The sequence below is a fragment of the Moschus berezovskii genome, chromosome 10 (genome assembly GCF_049115385.1).
Source record: "Moschus berezovskii isolate FMDL1 chromosome 10, NW_MosBer_1.0, whole genome shotgun sequence".
Classification (NCBI taxonomy): Eukaryota; Metazoa; Chordata; class Mammalia; order Artiodactyla; family Moschidae; genus Moschus; species Moschus berezovskii.
Genome location: NC_142469.1, coordinates 27,771,820 through 27,795,048, shown reverse-complemented (window position 1 = coordinate 27,795,048; position 23,229 = coordinate 27,771,820). Strand labels below are relative to the sequence as shown.

The following is a 23,229-nucleotide window of genomic DNA, read 5'->3' as shown; positions in this document are numbered from 1 at the left end:
CTTCCTGTTTTACCTCTCTCATACTGCTGAAATCTAGACCTGGGTTTGTGTCTCAAGATTTGGTCCAGATGTGGCAACTTTTGCTGCCACATCACAAGCATCACAAAGCCACCCTCACCTGATGACTGGCCATCTCCAATCCCTCCAAAATCACTGTCTTAAAGTCCTCCTCCTTGTCCTGTGGAAGGAAAGATTAGAACTCATAGCCTTTGCTCCAGTGAAAAGTGGACTTGGCCATGAAGACCTTGTTTTAAGGTGTTTTGGGTGAGAAAATGCTTTCCAATAAAACATTTCTTTTATTTTGTGGGAGGAGTTCTATAAAAACTCATTACTATGAGATGCAGGGATGACAATGTACCTATAACCACATATCTTCTGGACTTGTCATGATTATCTTTTCAGACCCTGCAATGTCAAAATGAAAGTACCCAAGTGTGCTGCTAAACTCTGGATTCAACTTTCACCTTCATCTCTGTTCTGTTACTTATTGGTACTAAAGAAACAACTTGATTTTAAATCAAGTTCTGCATGTCCTTCGACTGTAACCTTTGAAATCACTGTCCCCCATTCCATCTCTGTAGTTTGGAATGCGGTTTAAGAGCTGCTGCCTGAATAGGGGACCCCAGAAGACTGGAAAATTTCTGAGCACTCAAAGCACGTATTACAAACTAGTACTCAAGATAACAACCCAGATTGTCCCCAAATTGTACAATTTAGTTTTGAAATTTTCTGAAGGCAAAGAAAAGACAAAAGATTTGTAACAAAGGCCTACTGATGAGAGCAAGAAACTATTTTCTCAGCTAAAGATCTGTAATTTATTAGCCTGATGCATAGAGGAAGTTGTACATAAGATATGCTGTATCTTACAAATGTTACCTGCTTATACTTAACAAAAATAAACTGAAAAGAATGCAATACCTTTGCCCTTTTCCGAAGAAGTTTTGCTAGTCGTACTACGTAAGGTTTAAATTCACGTTGATGTATGCCCTGCCTTCTGACTTCCAAACCAGAATCATCTGAGGCTTCTGGAATGAAGGCCCATCGGTACCTGTGTATAGAAGATCGGTATCAGTACAGTAGGATGCACACTGTGCCTCTACGACAAGGCCACTTAAATACAGCGGACACATCACGACTCCACCACTTACATGGGTGCACATTCCAGCTGTGCCACCCGCAGCCCTGGCACCTTGAGCTTGTTTCTTAACCTGAGCCTTTATCAGTAAGTAAAGACACTGTCAACTACCCCACAGAGTTGAAGTGAGTAAATGAACATTTGTAATGAACACATGAAAACTGGAAAGTGCTCAACACTGTTTTTTTCATGAGCACAACCAGGTAACGTGTTTCATTACTAGGTAAAAATCTCTAACACATACTTGGCCAGCTGTTTCCTACCTACATAGTAAGGTGGGCAAAGGACTGAAAGGATTTAAGAAAGATCTAAGTAGGACTTCTGAGTACACTTCCATTCTATTTTTGTGTTTAAAATTTCATCTTTAATAAGTAAAATTAGTATCTATGAAAAAAATTCAAACAATATAAAAGGGTGTACCAAAGAAAGGTACTCTCCCCTCACCACAGGTTCCACCAGTACTGCCAGTTTATTTTTTAATTTATTTATTTTAATTGGAGGCTAATTACATTATGGTATTGGTTTTGCTATACATTGACATGAATCTGCCCCGGGTGTACATATGTTCCCCATCTTGAACCACCCCCCCCAACTCCCTCCCCATCCCATCCCTCTGGTTTATCCCAGTACACCAGCCCCAAGCATCCTGTATCATGCATCGAACTTGGACTGGCAATTCGTTTCACATATGATAATATACATGTTTCAATGCCATTCTCCCAAATCATCCCATCCTATACTGCCAGTTTATATCCATCTGGAGTATATGCATAAAAAAGCATGTATTCACACAAGCAACCCCACCTCTTTCAATACATAAAAATAATTGCTGTTTATTTTAATTATATATCTTGGAGAAAGATCATATAAAATGCCATCCTTTTTATAAGCTACATAGTCCTCCAGTGTTGGAAGGTACTGACTTAACCAGTTTCCTAGATTGTCCAATTTTTTGCTTTTACAAATACTGCCATAATGGATACCCTTATGAATTGCTGAATTTTGTGCATGTCTGAGAGGACAGTGGTTGGATAAATCATAGGATATAGCAGAATTATTGGCCTAAGGAAAATATGTATTCTGAATTTTGGTAAATATAAACCTCTTTGGAGAAAAATTAGACAATATCAATGTATACTTCCAACACTAGTAAGAATGTTTCTACTTTAGGGTAAAAGGAGATACACTTTTAGATCTTTACCATTCTGATAGTTACTAATAATTTTAATTTGAATTTCTCTTATGAATGAGCCTGAGCATCTTTTTCAACATTTGAAAAAATCATGAGTAAAAAGATAATACTCTTTCAAAAATTATTAAATTCTCCATGTTTTCTTTTACCACCTTATAGATTTTCTTAAAAAAAAAAGACAGTAGTTAAAACTGTAGTTGATATTACATTTTTGATCCCTTTTCTATATCTTGACAAGAGGGTAAACTCATTATGGTTCTCACCATGGAAGCTAAGAAGGAAAGGTGCATGAAGACTATAGTTTTATTACCTCTGTGAACATAAGCTTCCTAGTTAATTTTGGACAGTTTCCTACAATTCTGCTTAGTACCCTTTTCTAAATTTCTTCAGGAGTAACATCATTTAACATACACTCAACCACTGAAATTCATTAAGAAGTGGATATATATGGTTTCAAATGGGGAAAAAAAAAAAAAAGGAATGGGAATTGACGTAAAAAAAATTTCTTACCATTACATTTAATGAAAAGTAAGTTTGTACAACAGCAATTTTTAGAGAAAAAAGGTTTTGGTATCTTACTCTTTATCCTGTTATTCCATTGCACTCTATTAATAGCCAATATTCTTGAATATATTGGACAGAATAATACAATTTATAAATGCATAATTAATCGTGGATAAATTCTCCAATTAGCCACATATTAATGAAACAATCTTACAGCGCGTGCATATTACTTTAACAACTTAAATATGAAAAAAAGTGAAAGTGATAGCTGCTCAGTTGTGTCCAACTCTTTGCAACCCCATGGACTGTAGCCCACCAGGCTCCTCTGTCCATGGAATTCTCCAGGCAAGGATACTGGAATAGGTAGCCATTCCCTTTTCCGGGTGATCTTCCCGACCCAGGGATCAAACCTGGGTCTCCTGCATTGCAGGCAGTTTCTTTACTGGCTGAGCCACCAGGGAAGCTCAAATACGAAAAACCATAACTAAATATTTTGAGCACTTATGAACAATGCATTTCATGAGAATTTAGTTATATTAATTTCTCCCTCTGCCATCTCTAGTTCAGTTCACTATCACCTGAAAGAAAAGCTGGTAAAGAAGCTGCCTGCCAGCGCAGGAAACACGGGTTCAATCCCTAGGTTGGGAAGATCCCCTGGAGTAGGAAATGGCAACCCACTCCAGTATTCTCATCTAGAAAATCCCATGGACAGAGAAGCCTGGCTGGCTACAATTCATGGGGTCACAAAAGAGTTGGATATGACTAAGATACTACACTACCACAACCACCACCTCCTACACTGGACCTGAAGCTGGTGAGTCAGGCATCCCACTGCCTCATATCTGCTGGCTACTCAATCTGTTGACTGAATGGTCTCTCGGTCTTAACAGATCCATGACAACCATTTCCAATACCTCCCAGTAACAGTGTTGCCCCTCCATCCTCCTGCCAAAAAGAATTACATTTTAATAAAAATGATAAATACTTTGACTTACACAAAAAGTTCTAGATGTCACTGACCAAAGCAAATGCATTTCCAAAATGTATTTAATATCCTTATTTTACTTACATCTGAAATTGAGGAAGATTTTCAGAGGGCAAGGCCAGAGCCAAATCCAAAAATTTGCAAGCAGAGAGATAGAGGTTTAACCACCGCTGGCTGTTGTATGAAGTAGAAAAGCCATTACCTCCTGTGTAGGTTGTCTCCAGACCAGCCACAGAGGGGCCTGAAGTCCTGTAGGCAGGGGACAGTGCTGTCAGCAGTTGTACCCTCTTACAAGTAATTCCTGGAAAATCTCAAAATGCCAGCTAATGTTTTTCATAATCAGTCTGATAAATGTACCAGTAATTGCTAAGCAAGGTCATGACTAAATTATACTGTCCTCAAATAAAAAATTCATTTCTGTTCTTTTAAATATTAAGAATATAAAAATAGCAGAGAATAACTATACTCAAGGATAAAAATATAAGCTGTAAAACTTACGGGACTCCCTACTACTCAGAGCCCTTCTGTAAAGATAATGAGAGGGAAAATTCCTCTGATAATCAACACAGTTATTAGTACAGGGGACACTTAGAAACCTAGCACTGAAGAGCAGTAAACAAATTCAAGACACACAGTGTTAAAGGAACTGTTCAATTTATAAACGGATTTGTACAAAAATTCCTAAATAAAAATAAATTATGTTTAGTCATATATTAATGAACTGCTTCACTAAAAAGAATAAAATTCTAGTACATTAAACCGAGATCCTGGAAGATACGGACATTTGAATACCTTAGTTACAGGTTACCTGCCGTAACAGGTTTTGCTGCATGTTTCAGGGAAAAGATCTGACCTATTAAAACCAGCGCTGTTCACACAGCAATGTCACTACATTACTGCAGTGACAGTACTGTAGAAAGAGTACTGCCTGAAACTGTATTATGTCCAGAGGCCCACGGTCACAAATTTGGATAGTTTAATTCAGTCTAAAAAACCTAAGGTATACATGAAACTGTACTATAGCCCGAAGCGATAAACTGGATAACAACAGACTAAATACATAAACCAGTCAGATGAAATAGTGTCTATTCCATCCTAGTTGTAAAGTAACACTCTAGATGATTTAGGATACTAAACACTGACAATACCGAAATGAATTCTATATTACCGTGAAATATCTTCATCAGCAGTGAGTTCCTGCTCCATCAGTAAAAATACCTGTACCTGAAGACAGGAAATAAGTGTCAAATGTTTAATCCTTCCTTCAAGTTATCTTTAGGCTATATTTTCATCAATCCAAACACAAATTTTAGGATACACCTCTAATCACCCTGGAGGTTCTACTATAGGTAGAACAAGACCTGGCAACCATGACACAGTTAAAACTTCAGTGTAGAAGAGAATGAACTAAACCAGATCAGATAAAGTAATGACTCACAAGGAGCTAATAACCCTGAATATTGCATGTTTCAAAGTTTAAACTGTATGGAGACATAATCTGACTTGTTTTACTATTTTCAGCTGTAAAATTTTTTGGTAACAGGCTTAACTAGAGTTCAGTTCTCTTCCAAGATTAGTTTTTATCCAGTAAGCATGCTGATGCTTGTCACATTGTTTTATAATTCAGATTTACTACCTGAGTTAAAATTAACTCACAAGTTCTGTGATCATGGTAGGCCAGAGCGAGGTAAGATGTTGTGGAGACATTCTCAAAAGTAACACTCTGAAAAACAGGAACACTTGAGAGTGAAGAGTTGGCACCTGGGGCAGACGAAGACTCTCAACCAATCTCTCTGAAACAAACGAAAAAACCCAGTATATTTGCAATATCTAAATATTTATAATCATTTCCATATAAACGTTTCTATATAATCCAGCTAAATATTTCCAAAACTATGATGAAGAATCAACTTTTTAAAAAATTTGTGATCTGGTACACTTTCATTAATTTCATTAATGAAATTAATTTGATTAATCAAATTAAAGAAAGATATATAAAATTCAGTGCCATGTTCTTATTACTGGATTCAACAGATTCTATCAAATTGCTGTAAAGGCTTAAAATGCTTATTCTACATTTCTGTACTTATCATGGATGGAATAACAGACTGATACTGGTCCATGGACCACACTTTGAGTAGCACCGATCTAGTCAATGTTAAAAACATCACAGGACAAATAGTGTGCACGTTGTACACTGGACATTAGGTATAAAGAGTCAGAAAAGAAGGGGTCCTTTATCTTCAGAGAGAGAGGAATAATCTCTGTAAAGAGATGACAACTCTCATTCTCAACCCAGTCCCCACACCGCCTGCCAAGGCGGGTGGCTGCCCGCACAGTGACTCGTGTGCAGCAAACAGTTCTGCCTGGGCAAGTTCACTCCCGCTACAGGGCCACTGGTGGCTCAGGGCGATGACTGCACCGATACCCTCCAGGTCACAGGGCCACCAAACCCATGTGATGAAGGTGATCAGAAACCTTATAGAACCCACTGCTCTGTCCCCAAATTCTAACTTCTAGCTAGAATTTCCTGGTTATGCATCTATTTCAGTCTCCTCCTTTAAAGATGTATAACCTCTCATCCACAATAAAAAACAAAAAACCCCCCACTAATATGCCTGGCTACAGCAAAACAGTCTTACACCTCATTCTCAAACATGACTTCCCAGGAAATTTGACCCAAATAATATAACAAGAGACCATGTTTAGGCAAGTCCTATGAACTCAGTGTTTGATTTCTTTTACATACGAGTGATAATCGATTAATTTTTGTTGTTTCAATAGAATAAATTTCTAATTCTACAACATTCTCTATCCATGATCATTTGGTAAATATTTTACCCCAACTTACAACTTAGGGAAAGTATTTTCTAAGGAACAACAAAAACTCAACAGTTTGGAAAATAGAGAAAATAGTTTTCCGCCGTTTACCTTGTATATCAGGAAGATATTTCTGATACTGGTCAATTTCACTGCTAAAAATAGCAAATGCTAATCTTTTCAGAAGCATGGCTCTCTGCTCTAGTTCCACATCACGGTTTGCAAAGAGATTAAGTGAACTGCTTTGGGCCACAGCTACACGAGCTGAGGGGGACAAAAAAGCAAGTAAGAGAGGTTGTTACAGTCATCTAGCGATTTGAAAAAAGATGCTCGTGCTTTTGGTTTTTAAGAATGTCTAGAAACCCTATGACATCCGAGAGAGAGGCGCTTCGGGTGGAGGCCTGGGGGGCTCTTCTCCGAGGCAGATGGGCTGGCACACAGAACCAACATACACAAGTCAGAGACCAATTAGCGGGAAGTGCAATGTGGAGAGAGAAGAAAATTGAGGACTGACTGTAGTTTTCAGAAGGTAAAATCACTAACAGTGCCATTTTATAAAGCCCTTTATTATTTTATGCCATCGGCCTAAATCCCTCTCACTGCTGTGGAAACTTCTGGCCTGGCCCAGCCTGGCCTACCGAGCTCTCCCTCCTCTGTCTGTGCTCACCCTACGCCCTCTCGGCAGCCACTCTGTCTTCTTTGCTCTTTCGTGAACTCAGTAAGCTTGTTCCTATCCTGAGGACTTTATAATTTTTGTCCTTTATCCCTAGAATACTTTGTCCCTAGGCATGCTCATGGCTGGCCTTTTTTTGTTGTTGTTGTTTCACCTCAAGTATGAGTTCCTGAGCTGTTATTTAAAATCTATTGTAGTGCCCTATTTCCTTCACAACTTCTTACTTGCTCACTGAAATAATTTTAGTTATTGGATTAAGGTGAGCATAATGCCTGGCGCATTTTTGTCTTTTAATAAATAATTGTTAAAAAGATGAATCTCAACCTTAAAACAAACCTGTGGAGATTAGAGAATACACTGTCCCTTTTCCAGAGGGGAAACTATAGCTTGGTTAAGAAGGGACATGAAATTCTAGGGATTCATCTAACTTCGCTGCTATTTTAGATCATTAGTTGCATAATTTTCAAACTTTAAGAAAATCAAGAAAACTTTTTTTTTCCCCCAGATGAAATACTATGAGAAACCCCAATTTATAAACTAATAAAATAGAGAAGAAGTGGGGTGGAAAGTGATTCGGACTTCTTGGCTCCTCTCTTTCTTCATTCAGAGGAGGTAAACACAGCCCCGGTATTTTCTTTTTTGCCCTGGCTCACAGCATGGGTCTCACTTCCCCTACCAGGGATGGAATCTGAATCCCCTGCAGTGGAAGCCTGGATTCCTCAGGGAATCCCCCAGAGCCCTAGGATTTAGAGTGACCTGTTTGATAGGTTGGTCTCTATTGCCTGCTCTTCTCTGCCTTCCTGCCGGTCAGTCTTTCCTTCAGTGATTACTGAGTGCCAGGTTTTATGCTATGTGCTGGGGAAACAACTTAGAGGCAAATGTGACAAGGCCAAATAGTTTCCTGATTATTTATCTACTATGCTGTCTTCAAGTTTTAACATTATATTCCTGTAGGGTACTATAACCTGACAAAGAGCTAATTCAGTAGTTTCTAGACAAGAGCAAAGCAAATAAGAATGGCTCATGCACAGGAAAGACACTTAGGTTGTCATCCATAGTACTCACTCATTAAATCTCTAAACGTTGTCTTATCATGTGTCATCAGATTGTCCATAATTGCTCTCCAACTGCAAGAAACCAGGATCATGATATGTAATTAACGTTTTGTTGTTAGTATTTAAAAAGCATTCTACTTTGCAGATAGCAGTTGATTTCAACAGATTCTGTGAGATGCATTATCATGTTGAATAGAAGCAGGATGACTTACTGGTTAACACAAGAGGCATCCATCTGAAAGAAACTGGGATCCATAAAGAGGTCAAAGGCTTCTTTTTTCCAAGCTCTCCGTGTGTACTGATACCCACTAAGACTGCTCAGCAGCTGGACACAGGCTCGATAACTGGGGGCGTTATGTGCGCTGGGAGGAAGGAAAACCACATTAACCTCTATGTTATAACTTTATTCATCATATTAAGTTACTCATAAGTGTTCACATTTACCTAAAGCAATGACGGGAAATAGAAAGCACTTGTGTAATAGAAATATTTTTTATCACTATAATTTAAGGTAAAAATAAAGTCATTTTGTGATAATTTTATTTTTGGAATAAAGGAACACAACTTATTTATAACAGAATACGAGTTAACTAACATATCCAGTTAAATAATAGTAGTACCTATGATTTCGGAGGTAGGGCACAACATAATGCATAATATTTACAAGTAAAGGAATGACTCGTTCTTTTTCATCACTGTAGAAAACCATATCCAAAAGATGAGCCAAAACCTAAAAAAGACATAAATGAAATGGGATGTATAATCTGAGAGCTGAAACTGACAGCATCTAGAGGTGGTTTTCATTCTGTAAGAACATCTAGAATACCTTAAAATTAGAAAAATCTAAAAGCAAATCTCCTTAAATCCATTTTTACATGAATGGCTTCTGCCACTATTTGCACTTTTTTCCACTGTAACTAAAGAATATACATATGGGCAAATATTACTAGGAAGAAGAGAAAAAGAGAGGTTAAGAACCTTCTGATGTGATAGGGAGTAAACACAAAATTTAAGACTAGAAACTAAGTACCTCTCTCCCTGACTGGGTTACCAGGGGGTTTAGGAAAAATCCAACCTCATGAATTGGGATGCTGCTCTGTCAATTAGCTATTTGCCTTTAGTCATACTGTTCTAGTCTTTGTAAGGTTCAGTAACCACATTTGTAAAGGGGAAACAAAAAGGAACTGCAGGTCTGTAATAAATAGGGTATAAAAAAGGAGCATGTGAGAGCATGTATATAAAAATGTTTGGTAAACTGTAAACACTTAATAGGGACCAGCATCGTTATACCACTTCCACCCTTCCCTACCAAACTGTGATACAAAAGCACTGTTCAATTTTAAACAGTACACTTGTAAAAAATAATGCATGGGGGGCAGTGTCTAAAGTTGCTAAAGTCATGTCTGACTCTGTGACCCCGTGGACTACACAGTTCATGGGATTCTCCAGGCCAGATTTCTGGAGTCGGTAGCCTTTCCCTTCTCCGGGGGATCTTCCCAACCCAGGCACCGAACCCAGGTCTCCCACATGGCAGGTGGATTCTTTACGAGCTCAGCCACAAAGGAAGCCCAAGAATACTGGAGTGGGTAGCGTATCCCTTCTCCAGGGGATCTTCCAGACCCAGGAATCGAACCGGGGTCTCCTGAACTGCAGGTGTATCCTTTACCAACTGAGTTATCAGGGAACCCCATAAAAATGTTTGGTAAACTGTAAATACTTAATAGCGACCAGCATCATTATACCACTTCTACTCTTCCCTACCAAACTGTGATACAAAAGCACTGTTCATTATTAAACAGTACACTTGTAAAAAACAAATGCATGGCGGGGAGCAAGGTCTAAATTGCCATCATTAATATTTAACAAACTACTAATCTGAACACAAAGTCTAAACTTTCTTTATACTGATTTCTTGAACTACAAAATAGTATTTCAAATTAAAATCTCCTTTGTAAGAACTACTTACTAACTGTTTACTTGAAAGTTCATGTGAAAAAATCTGACAATATTTACCTCAGAAAGTAATGTCAATGCATGGACACTGTATACAGAAGGAGTTATGTTTGAGGTTTCCATTGCAGGTGATAACATATCTAAATAAGAAAAAAGACAGGTAAAGATACAGTTAGGTTTTTTCCCCACTGAAAAAAACTACATGTTAAACATGAGACAAGGGAGGATTTTATAGCAATTATAGTGCTGACTGCAATAATTTCTTAATGAGTGGTGGTGGTTCAGTTGTTAAGTTGTGTGTGTCACTTGTGAGCCCATGAACTGCAGCCAGCCAGGCTTCTCGGTCCGTGGGATTCTCCAGGCAGGAATACTGGAGTGGGTTGCCATTCCCTCCTCCAGGGGATCTTCCCGACCCAGCGATTGAACCTGTGTCTCCTGCATTGCAGGCAGATTCTTTACAGCTGAGCCACCAAGGGACAGATGCCTACAAATACAAAATTAAGTGTAGGGGGGATCAATACCTTCAACATCAGATTCCAAATTGGTTCCATCTACCATTATTTTGGGAGAAGGCTTAACTTCAAGATTTCGCCGCAGCCATGTTGTCTGTTCCAAAGAAGAACCAGCAATTGCACCGATTGCATCCACTATTTTATGAGTCACATCCTGAAGAAACAAGGAGAACCCATTATACCTACGTGTGTGCACAGGCACACACACGAAACTTAACAGATGACCTTATCTGACCTTCCCATTTTAGACGTGAGAGCACTGAGAAACAGAGTTTGGGCAGCAGCTCTCAATTCAGAATGACTTACCTGGAGGTCTCTCTGGTCTTTTTTATTCTCCAAACTAGGGTTTTTCATAATAAATTCATTTAGAACTCTGAAAGGGTCAAAGAAAGAAAACAAACAGGAAATATTATTGTATAAAGAAAATGATGTAATATAATTTTTCACAGCAAGTGGTTTTATGGTCTCAATTTTAACTTTATATGTTTAACAAATATGGGTATATATGGACATTCTATGACTCAGGTGAAATGCATAAACATATGCATGCAAACACCTGTACGAGGATGTTCATAACAGCATTATTTATAAAATCCAAAATAGGAAAGAACCCAAATGTCCAGCAACAGAAGAGATAAAGTATGGCATATTCATACCATGAAATACTAAACAGCAATGAAAATGAATAAATTATAGCTACATGAAATTACATGGATAATTTTTATTAAACATACGTTGTATGAAAGTAGTAAACATAAAACAGAGTTGTTCAAAAACAAGGCAACATTTATCTGTGGTACTATATGTCAGAATAGAGGCTATATTGGGAAGAAAGGAAAGGACAGTAATTAGGAGGGAACTTGAGGGGACATATGGTGTCTCATTTCTTAATTTAGGTTTGTGATTGTACAGCTGACATCTTCACTTTGTAATGACTTATAATTTGTATGTTTTCTGTGATTTATATATTAACAAAAAATTTAAAAACATAAACCCCACCAATCATTAATTGTAATATAAAAATGGCTTCTTTATGTGTAATAATAGATTAAAAAGAATTCTTGAATGTAAGAAATTCGTTTCCACTGTTTGCTAAAATTCTACTCAATATTTAACTTGATTTTATTAAGATTAACTATATGCATAATTATTTCCAAACTAACACGTAAAGTGATATTGAAGAATTCTCAAATAAATTTCTATTTTATAATTAGGAATTTTTAGAGGATCAGTGGAATGGTTGGGAGAAAAACTAAACCACCCAATTTAAAAAAGGAGTTAGTTTTCTAGTATAAGTGAAAATGCCCAACTTTTAATTTAAATACTCAGAAGATACACTCATTGAGAAGGAGGTAAAACACTTTATTATCTGAGAAATGAGAAAGGAAGAAAAAACAGGTGGTGAAACAAAAAAATCTTGCAGAGAACGCACAATTCTAATAGTTGGCTTTAATTTTTAATGAGATTAGCAGGATATTTGGTGATGATTCAAAAATCTGTCCATATATTCCTTCTTTGAGCCTTAGAACAATTTGGAGGTAGATAAGGCAGGTACTATTACTCTTGACAGATGGGAAAATAGCCTTGGAAAAGTTTATTGATGTATCCTGGGTCCCAGAGATGAGAGTTAACTACATATCAAAAGAATCAGAAATCTTTATGAGAACACTATTCTGATTTCCAGGGTTTACAGTTATCTCTCATCAATAAAAATTATTGTACACACTAGTTCTTTTTATCCTTGGTCCAGGAATTGCAGACGCTGAGTCCACTGCTCTTTCCACTACACCTTCAGTGTCGTAAAACCCCATCAGATTTCTGGTTTAGAAAACAGCACAAGGGTCTAGGGATCATTGCTAGGATTCGCAGTGTTACTCAGCTTCTAGAGGCTGACCAGCTCTCCAGCTCTCATCCTTGTTCTTCCACCTCCTCTCTCTTCCTGGTGTAAGACTACATTCCTACATTTATCAGAATCTTGAGTCCATTTTACCAAAGAACCCTCACTTTCTCTCCCTCTACTTCAAAATTTTCTAGACGACTGGTTGCCAAAGCAGAATCACTGGTTCCCTTCAGGACAACAGAGAAGCTAAGTCTGTATACAGAACCACCCAACTACACTTATAGAAAACACCATCAGAGCTACAGAGGTTGACTAAGGTTGAAGTTCTTTGTATGTGGTTGAGTTTACATCCCACTCAGTGTAATAACACACTGAACGTCTGAAGTAACGCAAATAGGTTAGAGACAAGGTTATTCCCTTTCGGGAATTCCCCTCTTCTGTCTTAAGCAGTCCTTTTCAAATTTCACGATGTAATGTAATCATTTGAGACCTTTGTTAAACTGCAGATTCTGATTCAGGTGGTCTGGGTTGGAGCTTGAGAGTCTACATTTCCAACGAGCTCCCAGGTGACTCTGTTGCTGCTGGCAGAAGGATCAACCTTTGAGTCACAAAGCTTTAGAGGAAATTCAGCCTTCTTTCTCACTCTTGCTCCTGCCATTCCCTGGTCTCCATCCCCTCCCAGCTGTCTCTGGAATCTGGTGCTCCCAAGGAGGCCCCCGCGCCCTCCAATCTCCTATGGAACACGCTCCCCTCAACTAATAGTTATTATCAGCCAGGCACTATTCTGGGAATTTAACAAACACTAAATGATCCTCCGAACAACTTTAGGCACTATTATCATTCTCCATTTTACAGTTGGAAAGGTTATATAACCTGTGCAGGACCTTATAGCAAAGAAGTAAAGGAATTGGGATTTGAATTCAGGCAGAGTCTTTGCTGTTCACTACTCAACATCCTCAGGTTTCCTTACCATTAATGATGACTTTCAAGTCACATTTCCTCCTGCTACCTTGTCAGTTCTCTTTCTTTTCATGATCAAACAAACTCAAAGACTACTTCACACTAACTTTTTTTTTTTTACTCTAACCCTTGCCATTAACAGCTGTGCTTATTATCTCATCCAACTCTTTTCTCCTAAATTACCAATCCTCTTCGGATCATCAATAAATACACCCTCTTTTTATACATCATCTTCCCTAATCTCTCTAAAGGGGTTAGCCATGCCCTCTTAACTTCTCTTTGCTTCTAGAACACTGAAAATACCTGTTTTTCTTCTACCTTTCTGATGTTTGCTGGCCCCCTTCCCTTCTTTTCTTGTCCTGTTATTTCAATCCCATAATCCACAGCACACAAACGTGCTACCTCCCATTAGAAATGATTCTATCTTCTTTCCCCTACAATCTATTCTACTACTAACTTGCTAGTCATATCCCTCTTCAAAACCTGCCATCATTCCCATCCCCTGCCCAAGACCAAATTTCTTAAAAAAATGCAAATTCCTTTCCCATTCCAGCTCCCATCTCCCTCTCATTCACCCACCGTTCCACAGCTATGCCTACACCACAGCCAAAGCAGACAGGGCACCTTGCCCAGTATCCCCTCCCTGTTCCACAAAGGCGTTCCCCTCCTACCATCCCCATTCACTGAGCAAGTATTTCCTGGGGACATATTATGAACCAAGAATAATGGAGAGTAAAAGATACTGTCCGGACAACATGGTGCTTGCAGTCAAGGGTAATTAGAATTTACCAAATAATCACACAGATTATTAACAGAGATCAGGAAACAACATGACAGAGAATGACTTTTTATGTTCACGGTTCTGAACTCAAATGACTATTAAGTTCCCCTTCAGTCATCCTGCTCACTTCTGCCCCTTTCAATCCCACCCTTTCTCATCACTAAGTGACTACTGCTGCCACAGTTTTACATTAGCACACTTACATTTTGCATATGTATTAACACACAATGTTGCCTCATAATCCCACTCCCCTCTAGAAGGTAGAGATCACACCATCACCCAAAACATGTTATTCAGCAATCAGAGACAATGAACACTATTTTTATTTGAAATCATATTTTTTAAGTGAAACTGCTTACCCAAGTATAAGAAACTGCCCTGGGGCTGGAAGGCTCAGTTGTATGGAATCCTTCAGAAGTATCAACAGTGATGCCCAGCTATCCACTAAATTGGGCACTGGGATTCTGCAAGATGAACACAGTTTCTATACACAGAGAAAGCCAATATCAACTTTAATTTTCCCTATATTTCCCCAGTCTTTACCATATTTTCCTACTTTCTCTGAAAATTTCCTAAATTTGATAGACTGTGATACTGTGATAGAACATTTCTGAAAGCTTTATATTTTCTACTCTTCAGTTCAGTTCAGTCACTCAGTCATGTCTGACTCTTTGCGACCCCAAGAACCGCAGCACGCCAGGCCTGCCTGTCCATCACCAACTCCTGGTTTTCTACTCTTATTATATGTAAAAAGAAAACCAAGCATACATACTTAAAATATCCAGTGTAATTTATTACAGTAAATTTTGCCATAGAAATACCAGTTCTTAACCATACTCTCAAAATTAAAATACAGCTCAATAAATTTGTTTAATTACTGACATCATAGTTACCTACTCCCTTCCCTATTCTCTCCACTTCTCTCTTATATTAGCTCTTTCTCCATCTCATCTAAGGGAGGGCTGTCAATCTATCCTGAATATCAGTCTCTCACCTCTAAAGAAATTAAGATTCTCTTTGTTTCTTCTTGACCTTAACCCTAACTCTTCTTCCTAAATTTAGATTTTAGGCACTCCCTATTCTAAATCACAACCAGTTTAACCTACCTTTATAAATGTTAGTCATCAATCACAAACCAATGCCAAGTTTGATGATTAAAATGGAAAACATCTTTAAAAGGGAGGATTAAAATTCAGGTTCTTGAATAAGAAGTTTATCAAAATTTAAATCAACGGAATTCTGTTCATATGTCAGCTAAATGCAAAACTGGAATGCCATAACAAGAAGATATTTTCATATCATTCCATTAAAAAAAAGAAACAGATTAGACGACCTTGTGTTCTCACCTATATCAAAATAATGAATCAATGGCAACAGGCATAGGATGTTTCAAGAACAGGATGTAGTTTGTTTATTTATATTTAAATGATTTTCTTACAATTTGGTGTTTTAATGTCCAGTGTACTTTAACATACTGAGGTCTTTATATCTGTAGGATGCACATGACTGAGTCATTAAGAGGCCAATTGCCTTTATTAATATATCCACAAACAATGTTTTTCTGTTTCCAGTATTAGTTCTTTTAGTTTTAGAAGGAAAAAAAATAAGTAACTTCTTGAAAGAATTCAGGTGCTTTCTTCTGTTCCTAGTTTTTATACATTGCTAAATAAAGTGAGGAGAGATCCACAGCCATTATCTTACCTTTGAATATAAGCATAGAAAAACTGAAGCATGCAGACTTCCAAAGAAAGATGTTTCTATAAACAAAAGAAACCGATTTTATAGTGAAGGAAAACGCTGCTTTTTCTTTTCCATAGTTATAGCTACTCTGTATTTTACCAGTTTTAAATTTAAAAAATTTAAAAAGCAAACAAAATCGAACACTAGGTTGTCATCCTAATCATGCAGCTCTCTTCTATGTAGTAGGCAAAACACAAAAGCTATTTAAATACCTGAAAATGGATAGAAAGAATCAAAAGATTCTCAATTCCCACCTACCCTCATATCCCGAGCATACCCCAATCATTATTTTTAAATGACCCATTGACTCTATAAGCATCAACACTATTTTTATTTTAATCAGCCTATGCTTGGCTGGGCTATCAGAATTAGGTTGACTTTTTTTTTAATAAAATGGAATTTAAATCTATTTTACCACAAGTTTCTGTTAAATTAGTATAGGTAGGTAGGTAGATATAGTTGGTTCCAAATTTGAATTAACTTCTAATAGCCTAAAATCTATTCTTTAAAGTTAGTGCTGAATGTAACATATAATAAAAAAGAAGGCACCGCCCTTAAAAATCAGTAATAGACAAGAAAACAACACTGATTTCCACTTAACATTTACCAATATGATTTGTTATGTTTCGATACCAACTATTCCCTTGAAAATTTCCTCTTGTACCACATGAGGAAAAATCAAATATCTGATGAATTCAGAACTTAGTATATTGAGAACAGGGTGGGCAGCAGTTGAGGAGTACAAAACTTGCTCTTATTTGATTTTATATCCTTCACATTTAGCCCAATGTCTCTGGCACAAGTAAATGCTCAAAATAATTACAGTGAATTGAGCTTTCACAAGCAAATTTAAAATCCTATTACAAATGCCCCAGTGGTGATACAGAACAGTAAGGAAATTGTTAAAAAGTTAGTAAGGACACTGGCTATTTTTGTACACAAGTAGTACATTCTTTAGGCAATAGAAAAAAATACAATATTTTCAGATATGTGCAATAATTCTTTTAAGGAAGTAATCAGGCATGTTTTGGCTTGGCCTAAAGTCTAATGTTAGCCGTTGGTAAATATTTTTTAAGAAAATTGAACCTCTTGGTGTTGCTGAAATAAGCAGCAGAAAAAGTAGACAAGTTCATAACTTGACTAACTTACAGACTTTTAGGTCTGCCTAACTAGAGACACTGAACTGAACTGAACTAGAGACAATGTATTGGGAGTGCAAAGACTTTATCATTGGCCTCTTGGGAGCACAGGTTGTACATGGTCAAGAAATGACACTGACTAGAACTAAAGTTAGAGCAAAATGTGAGGAGATTAGAGACTTGAGACCCTCATTCCAAAGAGAGAGCAGCAAGAAGCTGTGAAAAAGGCAACAACTGAAGTAAACAAAGCTTGGGCTCTGGCTTCTGTGCTTTTCCTCTACATGGCCAGAAAAATCTCACCTAAGAATCTGGTCCCACACTTACTCACTGCCTCAGACGTACATATGGAGAGCTACGAGCAGTGAACTGCTCTTCACTGGCCACAGGGAGGGTCATACCAGCGGGTCACTGTAGCTACTGGTAACTGTTTGTAGTAGGGCAGAGTGAGAACACATACACTCATCTCTGCAATCTATTTAAAAGGATGTATTGTACAAAAAATAACTTCCCTACCAGGGTCATCTCTGAAACACAACTGTACACAAATCAAAGGACAGCTCCACTTACCTTGTCCTTGGCTATGGCTGGGGGCTGCTTTAAGACATCTTTCACAGTCTGTATAACAGTCTCTGCTCTCATGACACTGATAGACCGAACCAGTTCTACTAGTAAGAGCTGCTCTTCACTGGCTGCAGGAATAACCTGGAGAACACATCATTGGATCCACTTATGTATGTGCACAGGTAAATCTTTTAAGAGGAATCACAGAATTAAGAGAATATTTTATGGCCTTACTTTTAATATAAAGGCCCTTTCATGTCCCTTGATGACTAGGTAAATTTCATTTTTTATCAATATAACACATGTACATTGTTTCAAAAAGACAAACAGGACAAGGTATCTTTTAAGAAAAAATAGCAGTGTGCTTGCACTTATGCCCCAAAGTCTCCAGGCTCAACTCTTGGCTCTTTCCTATCATTTCCGAGTAATATTCACGGTTGTTATTTTTCCTACTTCAGAATATTTTCTTCAATTTTACACATTATCTACTGACATCCTACTTCAGAAGACAAAGTTCTGGTTCTATTACACTCTTCTCCCTATCTTTCTATCATAGCTACATCATAATTCCATTTAAATCTACACCCAGTATTCACATGATTACTTATAGTTATGTTGTATATTATCAGTACACATGTCTTCTCTTGTATGAATTTTTGTTTTTCCTAAACTTTTTTATTGCCAATTTTAAAAATAATCTTCATTTATTAATTCCAACTGAAAAATCTTAACAAGTCTACATTAACAAAATAATCTGCTTCAAAGAAATATAATTGTTTTATTAAGATATTTATTTTTATTTATTTGGCCGTGCCAGGTCTTAGGTATGGTATTGGTGGCGTGAAAACTGGTGCAGTGTATGGGACCTAGCTTCCCAACCAGGGATCAAACCTAGGCCCCCTGCATTGAGAGTACAGAGTCTTAGCCACTGGACCACATGGAAGTCCCAATATAATTGTTTTTACTTTAATTTAATAGCTTTTAAGGATTTTCATAAAGAAACACTGGATATAATGAACTACATATGCATACTTTCATTCATTTCAGAGTGGTTTATGATATGAAGAATTATTTATGCATATTTTGTTTCCCTAATTTTCACTAAAAACATGATGAAAAAAATAAACGATGTATGAATAATTACTTATCAACCAGGAGATGTATGAAACAAATGAATATATATCAATGGAAAGTATTACAATGCCCTATTCACAATGCTTTATATGTAAATGTGTTTAAAATATGATAGTATATACAAGAAAACAGTTATTTTACGCAATATGACTTCAATTGGATTTTTCTATCTTTATAAACAAGAATCTTCCTTAATTGTCACAACATGTTTAATAGATGTGTGTGCATACACACAAGTGCATTTGTGTGTCTACACTGTTTTTGTTTGCTTGGCCTTCTCTATCGTAAGTTAATCCCCAAAGAATCCAACAACTGTAAATCTCCTCTTATTACATACTCAAAAACATCAGATCAGATAACTAACCTACCCTTTCCTCTTCCTGCTTTTTTTTTTTGAGATATCTCTGATAGATGTCTTTCTGTTCTACCCTGGTTTGGTTCTCGGGTGGGAGGAGAAGGGGACGTCGGAGAATGAGATGGCTGGATGGCGTCACCGACTCTGTGGACATGAGTTTGAGTGTACTCCGGGAGTTGGTGATGGACAGGGAGGCCTGGCGTGCTGTGATTCATGGGGTCACGGAGAGTCGGACACGACTGAGCGACTGAACTGAACTGAGGCTTGCTACATAGTATCATCTTGATATTTCTCCTGTGACCATCAGCCTTTCTTTTTTGCTGTGTTGGAACTCCTATTTCTTGGATCCTATGCTGCCTTCTTTCTTGTTTTATTCCTCCTCTGCTGGAGATACATCTTACAGTATTTGAGAAAGGGTGAATGGACTGCAATTTTTTTGAGAAACTTCAAAGTCAAAACTCGCCTGAGTGACACTTTGGCTGGGTAAAGTACTATAGATTGAAACTAACTTTCCAATCATAACTTCTAGTGTTGCTAATGATAAGTCATATCATCATCCATCGAATATGACCAGTATTTTCTCTTTAGAAGGTTATCAGACCTCCTTTTCATCTCTGGTGATCTGACGTTACTTGCTGATCTTTAGGTAGACAGATCTCTTTTCACAGTGCCTATAAAAACTCATTTCCTTTACTTCTGGGGAATTTCCTTGTACTATTTTTTAGATACTTTTCTCCCCTCATTTCTTCTATTTTATCTTTCTTCATAAAGATACTGTACCTCCAGTATCATTTCCCTAATTTAAAAATCTCCTTTCCTCTATTTTCCATAACTCTAAATTTACATTCTATATCTCATATTTATCTACTTTCACTTCTCTGATACTGATTTTGTTTTGCTTCTGCTATAAAAAGTTTTGACATTTAAGACAATTTAAAATTTTTGCAATAGTCTTTATCATCTCTTATTTCATGGATGCAATATAATTTTACCTGTTGAAATTTACATTTTCTTCTGTTACTTCCACTATTACTTTTGATTTTATCTACTTGTTTTGGTCTTTATCTAATTTATAGAGGCTTTCTTCATGTGACTGGTATTCCTTGGCTCTCTATTTCCCAGGTAACTCAGCTGGTAAGGAATTCGCCTGCAATGCAGGAGACCCTGGTTTGATTCCTGGGTCAGGAAGATTCCCTGGAGAAGGGATAGGCTACCCACTCCAGTATTCTTGCCTGCAAAATTCCATGGACAGAGGAGTCTGGCAAGCTATATTCCATGGGGTTGCAGAGTTGGACAGGACTAAGCACAGCACAGCAATAATAATAACTATACACAAATATATTTACAGAGTCCTTATTAAGTGCCAAATATTGGTAAGTGCCATACATATATGTATACCCTTCCTCCCTCCCTTCCTTCTTTCCATCCACCCTCCCTCCCTCCGGTTCTGATTCTTACAACCCCATAAAGCAGCAGTGCTAACCTGAGGATGTTATATAGCTAGTGAGTGGAGAAGACAATATTTTAACCCCAGGGACCGGTTTCAAAGTATGAGGTCTTAACAACTATGCTACTACTGCTTTTCAAAAAGAAATTAAAAGGTGATGGAAAGCCAAGCATTTAGGTACAAGACTACAGGACAGGGGGCCCTTCCTGTGTCGTGCCAGCAGCCTAGTTTTGGAGTCCTTTGTTGTTGTTGTTGTTGTTAGGAGACACAAAAAAAGCAGCTTAGCTCTTTTTTGTGGGTCAGGCCATTTTCCTAGAGAGGATTCCTAAAAACTCCTACCTAAGGAACAAAATGGCTTCTTGCCATCTTGCTGGGGTGAGGTTGATTCCATTTTTCAGAGTGTAGACTTTTCCTGACTGCTGTTTGCAGCATGATGTCTAATTCTTACCTGGATAAACCTTGTACTTGGATGCAATCTCAAAAAGGACAGAATGATCTCTTTGTTTCCAAGGTAAATCATTCAATATCACAGTAATCCCTATGCCCTGAGCAGTAATGCTGAAGAAGCTGAAGTTGAACGGTTCTGTGAAGACCTCCAAGACCTTCTAGAACTAACACCCAAAAAAGATGTCCTTTTCATTATAGGGGACTGGAATCCAAAAGTAGCAAGTCAAGAAATACCTGGAGTAACAGGCAAATTTGGCCTTGGAGTACAAAATGAAGCAGGGCAAAGGCTAACAGTGGTTTGCAAGAGAACACACTGGTCACAGCAAACATCCTCTTCCAACAACACGAGAAGACTCTACACATGGGCATCACCAGATGGTCAATACCGAAATCAGATTGATTATATTCTTTACAGCCAAAGATGGAGAAACTCAATACAGTCAGCAAAAACAAGACTGGGAGCTGAATGTGGCTCAGGTCATGAACTCCTTATTGCCAAATTCAGACTTAAATTGAAGGAAGTAGGGAAAACCACTAGACCATTCAGGTATGACCTAAATCAAATCCCTTACAATTATATAGTGGAAATGACAGATAGATTCAAGGGATTAGATCTGATAGACAGAGTGCCTGAAGAAATATGGGTGGAGGTTCATGACACTGTACAGGAGGTGGTGATCAAGACCATCCCCAAGAAAACCAAATGCAAAAAGGCAAAGGGGTTGTCTGAGGAGGCCTTACAAACAGCTGAGAAGAGAAGAGAAGCAAAAGGCAAAGGAGAAAAAGAAAGATATACCCATATGAATGCAGAGTTCCAAAGAATAGCAAGGAGAGATAAGAAAGCCTTTCTCAGCGATCAATGCAAAGAAATAGAGGAAAACAATAGAATAGGAAAGACTAGAGATCTCTTCAAGAAAATTAGAGGTACCAAGGGAACATTTCATGCAAATATGGGCTCGATAAAGGACAGAAATGATATGGACCTAACAGAAGCAGAACACATTAAGAAGAGGTGGCAAGAGTACACGAAGAACTGGACAAAAAAGATCTTCACGGCCAAGATAATCATGATGGTGTGATCACTCACCTACAGCCAGACATTCTAGAATGTGAAGTCAACTGTGCCTTAGGAAGTGTCGTTAGGAACAAAGCTAGTGGAGGTAATGGAATTCCAGTTGAGCTATTTCAAATCCTGAAAGATGATGCTGTGAAAGTGCTGCACTCAATATGCCAGCAAATTTGGAAAACTCAGCAGTGGCCACGGTACTGGCAAAGGTCAGTTTTCATTCCAATCCCAAAGAAAGGCAAAGCCAAAAAATGTTTAAACTACCACTCAACTGCACTCATCTCACATGCTAGGAAAGTAATGCTCAAAATTCTCCAAGCCAGGCTTCAACACGACGTGAACCATCAATTTCCAGATGTTCAAGCTGGATTTAGAAAAGGCAGAGGAACCAGACATCAAACTGCCAACATCCGTTGGATCACCGAAAAAGCAAGAGAGTTCCAGAAAAACATCTACTTCTGCTTTATTGACTATGCCAAGGCCTTTGACTGTGTGGATCACAACAAACTGTGGAAAATTCTGAAAGAGATGGGAATACCAGGCCACCTGACCTGCCTCTTGAGAAATCTGTATGCCGGACAAGCAGCAACAGTTTGAACTGGACATGGAACAACAGACTGGTTCCAAATTGGGAAAGGAGTATGTCAAGGCTGCATACTGTCACCCGGCTTATTTAACTTATATGCAGAGTACATTATGCGAAATGCTGGGCTGGATGAAGCACAACCTGGAATCAAGATTGCTGGAAGAAATATCAATAACCTCAAATATGCAGGAGACACCACCCTTATGGCAGAAAGTGAAGAACTAAAGAGCCTCTTGATCAAAGTGAAAGAGGAGAGTGAAAAAGTTGACTTAAAACTCAACATTCAGAAAACTAAGATCATGGCATCCCATCCCATCATTTCATAGCAAATAGATGGGGAAACA

At 37.9% G+C, this 23,229-nt stretch overlaps 1 protein-coding gene across 6 annotated transcripts in view; it reads right to left on the bottom strand.

The window, feature by feature from the left end:
• DOP1A (DOP1 leucine zipper like protein A) overlaps positions 1-23,229 on the bottom strand; it is a 119,010-nt gene that overhangs the window by 2,199 nt on the left and 93,582 nt on the right. For 3 of the 6 annotated variants that reach the window (XM_055433739.2, XM_055433741.2, XM_055433740.2), the window contains 15 exons: positions 17,857-17,991; positions 16,112-16,167; positions 14,770-14,874; positions 11,136-11,202; positions 10,839-10,983; positions 10,378-10,457; positions 8,985-9,094; positions 8,577-8,726; positions 8,375-8,436; positions 6,748-6,900; positions 5,473-5,609; positions 4,985-5,040; positions 3,901-4,065; positions 919-1,048; positions 119-178 (listed from right to left, as the gene is read on the bottom strand). In XM_055433739.2, the coding sequence (XP_055289714.2) occupies positions 119-178; positions 919-1,048; positions 3,901-4,065; positions 4,985-5,040; positions 5,473-5,609; positions 6,748-6,900; positions 8,375-8,436; positions 8,577-8,726; positions 8,985-9,094; positions 10,378-10,457; positions 10,839-10,983; positions 11,136-11,202; positions 14,770-14,874; positions 16,112-16,167; positions 17,857-17,991 (1,611 nt within the window). Of the gene's footprint in view, positions 1-118; positions 179-918; positions 1,049-3,900; positions 4,066-4,984; positions 5,041-5,472; positions 5,610-6,747; positions 6,901-8,374; positions 8,437-8,576; positions 8,727-8,984; positions 9,095-10,377; positions 10,458-10,838; positions 10,984-11,135; positions 11,203-14,769; positions 14,875-16,111; positions 16,168-17,856; positions 17,992-23,229 lie in introns of those variants that run through there. The other 3 variants (XM_055433742.2, XM_055433744.2, XM_055433745.2) reach the window with 2 other exon arrangements.